The sequence below is a fragment of the Phaseolus vulgaris genome, chromosome 11 (genome assembly GCF_051622355.1).
Source record: "Phaseolus vulgaris cultivar YP4 chromosome 11, ASM5162235v1, whole genome shotgun sequence".
In the NCBI taxonomy this organism is placed as follows: Eukaryota; Viridiplantae; Streptophyta; class Magnoliopsida; order Fabales; family Fabaceae; genus Phaseolus; species Phaseolus vulgaris.
In genome coordinates, this window is record NC_143508.1 from 53559032 (window position 1) to 53571374 (window position 12343).

Below are 12343 nucleotides of genomic sequence, written 5' to 3' on the forward strand. Positions count from 1 at the left end.
GTAAACTACAATTTGTTTAAAATTCTATGAAAAGAATATTTTAATTCTCTTTGAACTTTTTAAAGTTAAGAATACAATTAGTAAAAAACCATAATAAATGTAATATTGAATTTTACCAACACAAATAAATAGAAATAAAATTTAAATTAAAAAACAGACAATTAAACAATGATAGTTAATTAGCAGTGTTGTTATGAATTATTAGGAATTGATTTTAACTCTAGTTCATCTAAAAATCAACTTGTAAGATAAAATTTACTGAATTTATATAATATAAATTGACCAAACTCAGGAACAGATGAATGAAAGTTACAGAGATTATCAGAAATCATCAAAGTAAGTCTGCATAGTTCTTACAATGGCCCAAAGCAAAAGACAAGGATTAAGAAAGAAGAAACAGCATATTCTTTTGTTTTCATTGGTGAAGAAATATTTTGAACCACAAAGCTGATCTTTTACGGTATCTTTTGAGTCCATTCTTGTAATCAACATACACCAGTCCAAACCGAAGAGTGTAGCCAGCAGTCCATTCAAAATTGTCCAAAAATGACCATGCAAAGTATCCTTTCACCCTCACTCCATTCCTACCAAATTCATACTTTTATAACCTTCCAAATTCTTTATTCTTATAAGAAAATCATTAAATAAAAACCAATTTTAGAAACAAAAAATAATTAGCCACTATATCAACTAAATTAGATATTATTATAGAGACTAAACGAATTATTGGTATCTAAAGTAGTTTCTATTGTTCATAAAATATATAAACTAGTTTCTAGATCAATATCTAATTAGCTATTAAGATTTTAGCTACTAATTACTTTAGATTCTAAAGTTGGTAGCTAAAATCTTAGTATCTAATTAGATACCAGTTTAGAAACTAGTATATAAATTTTATTAACAATAGAAGCTAATTTAGATACTAATAATTTTTTCAGTCTCTAAAATAGTATCAACTAATTATTTTTTGTCTCTAGAATTAGTTTTTATTTGGTGATTTTCTTGTAGTGTTAGGAAAGAAAAAGGTCTAAAAAATGTTCACTTTAAACTCACCTTATGGCCCTATGAAGGTACAAAAGGTGGTGACTGATGTAATCTATCCTTGTTCTGTCATTAAGCTGAATTTTTCCATCATTAACCTCATCAATTCCTGCAAAAAGTTGAATGACACAGTTCATGGAAACAGAAAAACTAGTATTGTAACATGGTAAAGAGTATATTCTAGGAAGAACAAAAAAGTGATAAAAGATCACCCCAGATAACTTTTTTACCATTTTCTGTTATGTAAATAACAGGGTTGTTAAATTTCTCCTTAGTGTATTCTAGTAGACCTTGAATTCCTGGTGGATAGACATAGAGCCAGTCTGAGGCTGCCTGCAAAATTATTCATTTCTCAACTCCTTTGTGAAAAATTCTATGGAGGAGGTGCAGTGAAAAATAATGTTCAATCATTTGTAAAAATAGTGTTAACTCTTGGTTAACTAAGAGTAATGCAGTGTGATAACTAACCATTGTCATGCACTAAATGAAAGAATCTAAACTGAGTAAAACTTATCTCCAGATACAAGTACCTTTGGACCAATGAGAACTCCATTTCTTAGAGCTGATGCAAGTGCAACAAAAGGTATCATGGGTGAGCTAGTTTATGAGGAAATTCAAAAGAAGTTAATAGGAAAGTGTGTGTGAGCTTCAGTTAGAATGGCTTACTGGTAAATCTAACACAAGGATCTGTGAAGAAAGTTGGTCTTTCACGTGGGCAAGGAGCACTAGTTGCATAAGTTGAAGTGTAATAATTTACCCCTATGAAATCAAAGGACCCTTTAACCATAAAAAATTCGCTTCTGGTAAATTTTGGCAAACGTTCTCCAACATTTTTTACCATTATAGCAGGATATGTGCCGGAGTAAAGTGGTTCCATAAACCTTGAATGAACACAAAAAAGATGAGTTAGGCCTAACTGTGTCACAGAAAATGTTAAAAACTTGGGAGGAGTTATGTGTTCATGCTGGTTTGGTTAACTGGAAAAGGGTAGTTTGATTTTGATGAGTTGTTTAAACATTTATTGGTTGCTCTACATACTCAGATCTCACAATAAATGCTTAAGAAGCCAACAATAAATGTGTTAGGATCATGGCAGTACTTGAGGTGTCAGTCTAGCTGATATGTCAAGTTGTATAGTGATATCTAATACGAAAGCTTTTATAAAAAAAAAATGCGTTATGATCCACCAAAGGATGTATCTGATACAGCAAAACAGAATTTGCAAGCCAAAAGCTTGCTGATTTATTAGAATGCTGAGAAATTGAATCTGTAGCAGAGAAAATTCTCAAAACAGTCTTTTTAATTTTCCCCTCCTTAAGTCTGTTATTGATTACATTATATAGAAGATCAAGTCTCTATTGACTTGTGGAAATTCAAAGAAAATCTCAAATCAAAGACACTCCTAAAGGTCAATGGCTAATGAGGAAATAAATCCTAAATGGCCCAAAAACCTTGCATTTTCTCAAAATGAAAGATGTGCAATAAAAAGGAAACAAAGAAAGAAATATTTTTCTGGCAAGAAATTACCAGGACTGGGAACAAAAAGTGTGCTTCTTAGTGGCAGAGACACTTACCAGTCATACATAAAAGCAAGACCTCTATATGCAGCTTCTATGTCCTCTTTTGATTGAGAAAGTGGCAAAACCCAAGCAGAATTCAATGTTATCCCAATTTGACCCTTCTGAGAAACCTGTTAGAAAATCATTCACTATCACTTCATGTTCCATTTAAAGTCTTAAAAAGTGATTTAATCTTAACTCAGCCTTAGAAACCAGTTTTTGTGAACTTGGATTTTACCCAATATAAAATAAGGTAAAAAAAAGTGATTTTGGTCCTTATACTTTCTGAAACTATATGAAGTGAGTCCCTATTTCAACTTTGTAAGAGTAAAAAAAACTGTTACTATATGTTAAGTTTAACAAGAGGATGGACTGAATTCATCAGTTTGAAAATGCAGGTACCATAACCAAGTTTATCTCAAAGTATAGGAACTAAAACCTCATTTTTCCTTAAAAATAATAATGATAATGCATTAACCTGGAACTTCTCCCTGTAAACTTTTACTGCTGCAGCATGAGAAAGAATGAGGTGGTGCGTAACCACATAGGGCTCAGTGGAAGAATCACCAGCCGTGCAGTTAGCAACCCACTTGGAGCATCTATTGGGTGGGGATCCACCATTTCCATAACCTTCAGTGCTATAGAAAACTGGCTCATTTAGTGTAATCCAGTGCTTAACCCTGTCACCAAATTCCCTGAAGCATACTTCTGCATAATCTGCAAAATCCTGACTGTTTCCATAACCAAAGTATCAATTCTTCATCAGTTGTGAGTGAATGGGAAGGACAAGTCCATGTTCATGACAATATATTCTAGAGAACATAGTAATTTCATTATTGCTTACACAATTCTGGGATTTAGAAAACCACCATATTCATCTTCAAGAGCTTGAGGGAAATCAGAGTGAAATAGAGTTATAAAAGGTTGTTGTCCTGTAAACAAAACAGGTACATGTAATTTAACTTGATTTGGAGTATCATGAGAAAGAGTGGCTGTTAGGATAGGCCCAATACCATACAGACCCAAACTCAATCACCTATTTAGGTTACAGGGTTTCTCTGAATAGAGGAAAAGGAAGAATTTGGTAACCCTAGTTTTATTAGTCTTAGTATAGCTTAGGCTCAGTCTTAGTATAGGTAGTTTGTTCTACTATCAGTGAGTGACAGAGAGAGAGCAAGATAAGTATGTCCACTGACCATTTGCTATGAGATCCTTTATGAGATTATTGTAATATGCAATGCCTTCTCTGTTAACTCCTCCCTTCAGGTTTCCTCCTAAAATCAAGGTAGTTTAAACTTAAAGTGTTAAGAATTCCCTAAAAAATCATGCAAACTCATGATTCAAATTAGCATTTTTCTGTACCAAAACAATAAAAGGGATGATTATAGTTTCTCACGAGGTAGTATTCTTGTCCAAGAGATGGAGAACCTGTAGGCATTGAATCCAATATCCTTCATCATGGCCACATCCTCCTGAAAAAAAAAATCACAAGTAAAAAAAACAAAATCATCAATCTAGATGAAATCAAATCTCAAAAAGCTAAGGAGATTCCTCTTTAGCTAGATATCTAAGTTCAAATTGAGAGAAAGAAAGTACCCTGTAGCGGTGGTATGAATCAACGGCAACATCTCCATTACTGTGATCTGCTATTTTATCTGAACAACCAGGAAATATATTTTCTAATAACAAAACATGAAATATATTTTCTAGCAAAAAAATCTCCTATAATATTGTTCATTCCCTCCAAAAATCTCATGTTGTCTATGAATGAGGCTTAAAGACACTTAACAAACACTCTCTTCCCTTAATCCACTATACACCTTTCAAAGGAGAAAAGCAGGCCCACAAGAGCAAAAATGGATAATATATCAGCTGAAGTGAGCCTATCAATGCAACAGAGTTAAGCAGAACAAATCTAAACACTACTCTTTATAAATGCCTATATTGAAACATAGGTTACTTTGGCAAAAGGAAACAACTATGAATCATTTTACTACTTCAAATGAACAAATAAGAATGAAAAAAAAGTAAGACAACAATAAAAAGAGGACACACAAACCTGGGTGGCTATGAGTGAATGTGTCCCATATACTAGGGCCTTTACCACCTTCATGTGAAGCACCTTCATACTTCATACCCCAATTACATTTAACCCATAAAGGAAACAGAAAAGTGTCAAGTAAGATATAAAGATCCAACCTTCACACATGAAGATGCAAAGAGTAGAACAACTAGGGACAGAACAAAACCTGGTAGGCTGAAGAAGCTGTTCCAAAGAAGAAATATGGTGGAAAACTGCTCCGATTAAGAGAAGCTGCAGAGTGAAAAAAAAGAAAATGTTGCAAGGAGAAGAACAACCTTAAGCCGTTCAAAATCTGAATGAACTCAATTCTCAAACTTGGTTTGAACTTTGCCCCCACAAACAGAACTTTATATTATTTAACTATTTTTATCATGTATTTGTGAACCCCACAAGAAAAGTTGGATTCTTTATCTTTTTGCAAGTGAAAAGGCTGAAAAATTATTATTTTTATGTTCATTATTATACTGTTTTTTTCTTAGATGATGTGGTAAGTTAAATTATAGGACTTGAGATGAAAATATGCCATTTTTAATGAGAAGTTAAAGTTATAGTTTTACATTTTATATTATGTTAAAATGTTTCAATAGAGTTTTTATAGGACATGTATTTATCACTTGGAAGATGTTTTGATAAATTTTTATTTGCAATTCAACTTTTTAAAACTTAAAAATTGATTTAATTATTATTGAAATATAATATTACATTGAAGTAAAAATTGTACTATAATATTGAAAAATTAATTAGTTAATTAGTTAAAACAATTAATTTTTAACTTTTATAATATTTTTTTTATCAAATTCTTCTTCTTTACATACTTGGTTTTTTCTAAACTTTTTTATAAGAGATGTTTTTTAAGGATAATTTTTTTTCTGAAAATGTTTTAAGTTATCTTTATGAAGCTTTGAAAGCTCAACTAAGAGGTTGTCACCCATGATTTTAACAACCATGTGCTTCTAGAAGAAGAATGCATTAAAAAGTAAAAAAAAAATGCAAAATATTACAACCAATCATGGGGTCAACATCAAACTCATCAAGCAATCAAGAAAACATATACTAATACAGGTGAACAATCTACCATACCAACCAAACTCAACCATAATTAAGCTTGTGAAAACATTTATTTCCTTCTTTATATATAAAAACCATGAAACATTAGTAGTTTTTTCATAGAAATACAACAATTTCATCTTCCTCTAATACATTAAGAAATAATAAATAGAATATTCGACTCACTAACCAGTAAAAAAGAATTACATTCAAGTCAAAAACATAGAAACTAATTTAGAAACCTTGATATTTAAAATCAATTTATAAAAACATGGTAATTAAAATCATGGTAACTAATTAGATTCAAATTTATAAATTATTTATCAATAATAGAAGCTAATTTAGAAACTAATGATTTTTATAGTCTCTAAAATAATATCTAATTTAGTCATTATAACAACTAATTATTTTTTTCTGTAAAATTAATTTTTATTTAATAATTTTCTTGTAGTGAAAAAAAATAGTAAATAGTAGTAGTTTACAAAATGATAAAAGACTACCAACTTTGAGAAACTCAAAAATAAAGAAAAAACAACAAAAACACAAAAAATATTATAGATGATGAGTAACATTTTTTAAGATAAATGAGACATAATGCTAATTACCTGGATATTTATGAGTAAAAGTGTTCTCTATGCTTAGTCTTCTACCCTCTTCACTTGTTGCACCTTCATACTTGTCACACCATCAAATCAAATAAGAAATGGAACAAAAAAAATTGAACAAAACAATGTGTTTTATTAGACAAAACAAGAACCTGAAAAGAAGAAGAGGAAACCCCAAATAAGAATTTCCCAGAAAAATTGCTGTGATTGAGAGAATTCACTAACTCAACCAACAAAATAAAGAACACCACAAGAGAAAAACTTTTAGTTCTCATGATGATCACACTTTCTCTCTTGTAACATAAATTGATTATGAAATGATTCACCAATTACCAATTTATAGGTTGGAGCACATCATTGGATGAAACATTTCTTAATAATAAAAAATATAATTCTTCATTATTGAAATTCCATATTCTATTTCTTGAAATGCAAAGTTGGTAAAAGAAGAAAACTACCCCTTATCTATTTCACTTGGCCTTTTCTCACATTCTTTTCCTCATTTCTTCTTGTTAGTGGACAAGCTTTGAAAGGCCTAATGTTTTGAAACATTATTTTATCATTGTTTTCAAAAGTGATAATGTGCCAAATTTTCTTACCAAAACCAAATATTTTAGTATATATATATAAAATGAATACAAATATTTATATGGTCATGAATTTTCATGAAAATTGTATACTTTGTTTATATGATATTCACTATTTGTTAATTGAATTTTCTTTATAAAGTTGTTTCTCTCTTTCTTATAGCATGGCATACGAAATTTTACAAACAATTAGTATTTGATAAACATATTCTAAGTCACATACTTGGTCAAATCATAATTCTATATTTTTTTAATATGCAGATATTAATGTAGCTATGTGTCTAGACATCCTTAAATTGGACCTTTTGAACATTATATCAATTCAATTAATTAAGAATAGCATAAAAATGTTGAAATTTATGATATATAACAAGTTTATTTACGTATGATTAAAAACAATTGCTTATTTATTTAAGGCGTTTGATCACGTGTGCTTAAACTTTTTAAGCTTTTATTTATTTTTTATGTGGTCAGGGTAATTTTTTTTAAAATTATCAATATGAATATATTAAAGACATTAATTAAAATGACTCAGTTGTGTTTCAAAACAAAAAATTTGGACGAAAATGTTGTATTTTGAAAATTGACTTTGTAACCTGTTTATTTTTAATTTAAAGTATATTTTATATACAATTTTATTTTAACTATAACTTTTATATTTTTTTTAGAATAAAATAATTTTTTTATTTTTATATGCTAATTAATTCACTTTTTACTATTTGAATCTGTTTGTATAAAAGATCATTTATTTTAATTTCTTAAGAAAAATTATGCTTCTAAATGCAATCTTTGATTTGAAAGGAAGAATTTTCCTAGGAAACTTTCTCAGGAGTTGAATATAAAGGTAAGAGTAGGTAAAGGATTTGAAAGAAGATAGTGATTTTTAAGGACATGGATAATTAGCAAAACTTCCAAACTCTTTAATTTTAAATAATTTTTAAAATTTTCAAGGATTAATTATATGTTTTACCACTTACTTATTATCATTTCACAATTTTTATCGTTTATTTTTTTTATAAATTTTATTACCATACATACTTTTGAATTTTATTAATGGATCAATATGCTAATTTTTAGTAGTTATTTCTTAATTTACTAATCAATGGTTGAACAAGTGCAAAGACTTTTCAGTGTTTTGTTATAAGACAAGTATAAGAAACAAAAAGCTTAAGACCAAGACCATATCAAACAACTATAAAAGTGTTGTTTGATGAATCCAACAAGTTCATAGGTTGTTTTGTTTGAGAGCCACAATGGCTTCTTTAACTTTTCTTCATTCCTATTTTCTTCTGCTAATTATTCTTCTTCTTCTCTCATCTTTGTTCAGTGCTACATCTTCAAACTGTGGTGATTCTAGCATGCACTTAAACTTCTCTCTAAAAAGCAATGATTCAGTTCCATGGAATTCACCTTCTGGCCATTTCGCCTTTGGTTTTCAAACAGTTCTATACGACAACAATGAGTTCATGTCTGTGCTTGCAGTTTGGTTTGCCAAGGACCCGAATGAAACCATGGTGTGGTATGCAAAACCAAGAAACAAATTTCATCTTTTTCCATATGGGTCAACAATGAATCTCACAGACAAAGGAATTGTGGTGTATGATCCAAAGGGTCATGAAGTGTTGTGGCACCGTCCAGAAAACAACACTGTTTCTTTGGTATCGTGTGCTTCTGTGCTAGACGATGGAAGTTTTGTGCTTGTGGATGAGAGTGGGAAGAAGGTTTGGGAGAGCTTTGAGGAGCCAACAGATACTATTTTGCCTGGTCAGAATTTGTCTAGGCCTAGAGCATTCAGAGCACGCCAATCTGAGACGAGTTTTGATGATGGGAGTTTTCAACTCAGTTGGCAGATGGATGGCAATTTGGTTCTTTACTTTCTTCCAAAATCAAGCACAGATGATGATGATGAAATACAAGAGGCTTACTGGTCCCCTGGAACTCACAATACTGGATCACAGCTTTTCTTCGATGAGTCTGGACACATGTACATAAAGAATGACACAGGCTCAGTGATCATCACATATGGTGGATCTGATGAGTTCTTTTACATGGCTAGAATTGACCCTGATGGGGTTTTCAGACTCTATCGGCACCCAAAAGGTGAGTAACTATGAAACACTATGTAACACGGAGATACATATAATTTTTATGTGCATAAGTATGTTTCAGTTTTTTTTTTTTATTATAAAGATATTTTTAATGGGTGATTTAAAATGATTTGTTTCTTATTTTTATAAATTTAACAAATATTTTTTGAATTAGACACTTTACCGATACATGTCCTATGATTGCGGTGTCCGACACGGACACACTGTTTAAGAGGCGTGTTCGAGCTTCATTTATGGAACACACATTTTTATTTGTTTCATGTATATGTGTTTGATATGTGTCTGATATTATTTTATACTTTGCTGGTATGTTCATAGTGAAGGAACCAAAACTTCTAAAAAGAGTTAAGAAAAATCAATAGAATTATGTTTGAGATAAAAGATATAGAACCATGTTATTCTAATGTTTTACAAATATGTTCTTCATTTGAATTTCTAGAATTATAGTCATATATTTGTGAAGCTTTTCTGAATTTGTACACCTATATTCATTGTACTTGCACGGATTATATGAGAGAGTGCCTCCAGAACCTGTCTTCACTTCGTCTTTTTGGTTCCTTCTTTTCTCCGTTCGTCCCTCTTCTCTCGGTCATTCGTGTCTTGAAATTACTTTTCAGTCTCTTAGACTTTGGTGTGGTACCTGCAGGAACACTCATAAGCTTAAGTCAGTATTTGTGTTAATTACTTTATAGAAAAACTAAAAAATTGAACTAAACATTCTATTGGGTCTGTCATATCACTTTAATCTTTCTGTTTATCTCTTATTAACTGATTTTTATCCTTAATTGACTTTATTTCTCTTTCATGCGTGTCCCTTATTAACATTGACACTTGTGTATCTTTCCACTTAATATTTCCACCTCATCCTCGTCTTCTTTCGGCCTCTTGCATACTTTTGACTTTACTGATTCAAACATACATAGGTGATCACACAGCTGTTGCTAATAGCTGCAGTTCGAGGTGGTGGAGTGTGGAGGAAAAGCATCCAGAAGATATTTGCCTTTCCTTCATGAAGCAAACTGGGAATGTTATCTGCGGTTTTAACAGCTACTGTGTTACCATCGAGGACAAGACTAATTGTGAGTGCCCAGATCATTATTCTCCTTTCGAACATGACAAACTCACAGGTTGTAGACCAGATTTTCCACTGCCTAGTTGCAACAAAGAAGGGTGGGAGCAGAATAAGGATCTTGTAGATTTCAGAGAGTATAGGAATTTGGATTGGCCTCTCTCAGATTATGACAGGTTGCTTGGAATAGGAATGAACAAGGATACATGTAGACAAAAGTGCCTTGAAGATTGCTTTTGTGCTGTGGCCATATATGGTGAGGAAAGCGATGGGGGAAGCTGTTGGAAGAAGAAGTATCCTTTGAGCAATGGAAGAATGCACCATAATGTGACTAGAATAGCTCTTATGAAGGTGCCTAAAACAGATTTAAACAATGGTGGAAAAGAACAGAATACACTTGTGCTTGTTGTATCAATACTCCTTGGAAGTTCAGTGTTGATTAATGTTTTTCTACTTGTTGCTTTGTTTGCTGCTTTTTTCATTTTCTACCACAAGAGGCTTTTGAATGGTCCAAACTTGTCAGTTGGAACAGTGAGCCACTTCACATACAAGGAGCTTGAAGAAGCAACCACAGGGTTCAAACAAATGTTGGGTCGAGGTGCTTTTGGAACAGTTTACAAAGGGGTGTTGGCATCAAACACAAGCAGGTATGTTGCTGTGAAGAGGCTAGACAAGGTTGTGCAAGAAGGTGAGAAAGAGTTCAAAACAGAAGTGAGTGTGATTGGACAAACCCACCATAGAAACTTGGTTCGCCTGTTTGGTTATTGTGATGAAGGGGAGCATCGTCTACTGGTGTATGAGTACATGAGCAATGGTTCATTGGCTGGTTTTCTCTTTGGGATCTCAAGGCCTCATTGGAACCAAAGAGTGCAAATTTCTTTGGGGATTGCAAGAGGGCTCACATATTTGCATGAAGAGTGCAGCACTCAGATAATTCATTGTGACATAAAGCCTCAAAACATACTCCTAGACGACTTGTTCACTCCTAGGATTGCTGATTTTGGGTTGGCAAAGTTGTTGTTGGCTGAGCAAACCAAAGTTGCTAGAACTGGTTTGAGAGGGACAATTGGTTACTTTGCACCTGAATGGTTTAGAAAAGCTTCAATCACAACCAAAGTAGATGTTTACAGCTTTGGAGTGGTGCTGTTGGAGATCTTGTGTTGCAAGTCAAGTGTTGCCTTTGCACTTGAAAGTGAAGAAGAGGCACTCATAGATTGGGCTTATCATTGTTATAGCCATGGAAAGGTGGCTAAATTGGTGGAAAATGATGAGGAAGCAAAGAGTGATATAAAGAGGGTGGAGAATCATGTGATGGTAGCAATTTGGTGCATTCAAGAGGATCCCTCACTCAGACCCTCCATGAAAAAGATTACACAAATGCTTGAGGGTGTTACAACAGTTTCTGTGCCACCTTGCCCTTCTATCTTCACTTCATCACCCTTCTAAAGTTCTTGGTTGTATTTAGTTTATAAGTTTTCATTTTGCGAATACTGCATTAAACTTCTACTGATTTATTTCATAATGTACTATTTCATCTGATTGAACATGGAAGGCACCATATTTTTGTACTACATGGTAAAGAAAGAGACTTGTAATGATTTCTTTTAATTTCCTAAGATATGTTTGATTAACTTCTTTTATTCATCCATCTTATGTAAGTTTTAAAAGTTTGAATTGACTCTAAACGTTGTAATCATGAAAATATTACTTTAACAACAATAAGATCCCGAATCGTAATTCAGGGTTTAGGATTCATAATCAATATTTAAGATTCAGATCCAAAAATTAGGAGTTAGGATTTAGGTAAAAATCAATTTACAATTATGATTTATGATTTCAACAAAATATGTTATCTCTTTTCAATTGTATTTTAGTGTAGGATTGTGCACTTTCCACATAAATGTTTGTAGTTGATATTGTGATCTATTAAAAGTGAAAGTAGATGAATATAATGAAACAAAGATCAAGAGGGGTTAAGATTATATGCTACATGGGGTTGACTACAAAATTTAGATAGAGACATTTTTTTAGTGTTTTGAAGCATTTCAACTAATGTCAAAAGATTTTATTTTTAATTTTGGAATGTGTTTACCTGGCAAAATCCATGTTTGGACCACATTGACATGTTTTGTCTCATAAAGAAACGAAAAAGGGGCCAAAGGGGGATGAACCCTAAGCTTCTGATAATTTCACAAACATGTGGTAGGCCACTTTAAACTTCACAATAATTAAATTTACCATTTC

At 32.0% G+C, this 12343-nt stretch overlaps 2 protein-coding genes across 5 annotated transcripts; one reads left to right on the forward strand and one right to left on the reverse strand.

Moving 5' to 3' along the window:
* Nucleotides 1–246: 246 nt before the first annotated feature.
* LOC137828639 (beta-glucosidase 13) lies at nt 247–6637 on the reverse strand. 4 transcript variants are annotated; one of them, XM_068635298.2, is made up of 15 exons: nt 6488–6622; nt 6336–6405; nt 4850–4914; nt 4660–4729; nt 4197–4255; nt 3997–4072; nt 3797–3874; nt 3445–3532; nt 3079–3331; nt 2616–2731; nt 1708–1922; nt 1572–1603; nt 1272–1374; nt 1054–1150; nt 247–584 (listed from the first exon to the last, which is right to left on the reverse strand). In XM_068635298.2, the coding sequence occupies exons 1-15, from the start codon at nt 6608–6610 to the stop codon at nt 416–418; spliced, it is 1614 nt and encodes a 537-aa protein (XP_068491399.2). In that variant the 5' UTR covers nt 6611–6622; the 3' UTR covers nt 247–415. The 4 variants fall into 4 exon arrangements, 3 of the variants coding, with proteins under 3 accessions (XP_068491399.2, XP_090153387.1, XP_090153388.1); XM_090297261.1 differs by lacking the exons at nt 6336–6405; nt 6488–6622 and having other exon boundaries at nt 3963–4072; nt 4850–5005; XR_016517324.1 differs by lacking the exons at nt 247–584; nt 1054–1150; nt 1272–1374 and having other exon boundaries at nt 1557–1603; nt 1708–1800; nt 1880–1922; nt 6488–6637.
* Nucleotides 6638–8133: 1496 nt separating this feature from the next.
* Nucleotides 8134–11737, forward strand: LOC137810463 (G-type lectin S-receptor-like serine/threonine-protein kinase LECRK3). The gene is made up of 2 exons (XM_068611728.2): nt 8134–9022; nt 9954–11737. The coding sequence occupies exons 1-2, from the start codon at nt 8176–8178 to the stop codon at nt 11543–11545; spliced, it is 2439 nt and encodes an 812-aa protein (XP_068467829.2). The 5' UTR covers nt 8134–8175; the 3' UTR covers nt 11546–11737.
* Nucleotides 11738–12343: the final 606 nt, after the last annotated feature.

What these genes read in the sequence shown, in the direction of transcription:
- LOC137828639 (XM_068635298.2), bottom strand. Translation starts at nt 6,610, where the DNA reads ATGAGAACTAAAAGTTTTTCTCTTGTGGTGTTCTTTATTTTGTTGGTT. An exon ending in TTTTACTCATAAATATCCAG is followed by an intron (nt 4,915 to 6,335) that starts GTAATTAGCATT and finishes TTCACTCTGCAG; the next exon opens with CTTCTCTTAATCGGAGCAGT. An exon ending in TTTCTAAATCCCAGAATTGT is followed by an intron (nt 3,332 to 3,444) that starts GTAAGCAATAAT and finishes TTATGGAAACAG; the next exon opens with TCAGGATTTTGCAGATTATG.
- LOC137810463 (XM_068611728.2), top strand. Translation starts at nt 8,176, where the DNA reads ATGGCTTCTTTAACTTTTCTTCATTCCTATTTTCTTCTGCTAATTATT. An exon ending in ACTCTATCGGCACCCAAAAG is followed by an intron (nt 9,023 to 9,953) that starts GTGAGTAACTAT and finishes AAACATACATAG; the next exon opens with GTGATCACACAGCTGTTGCT.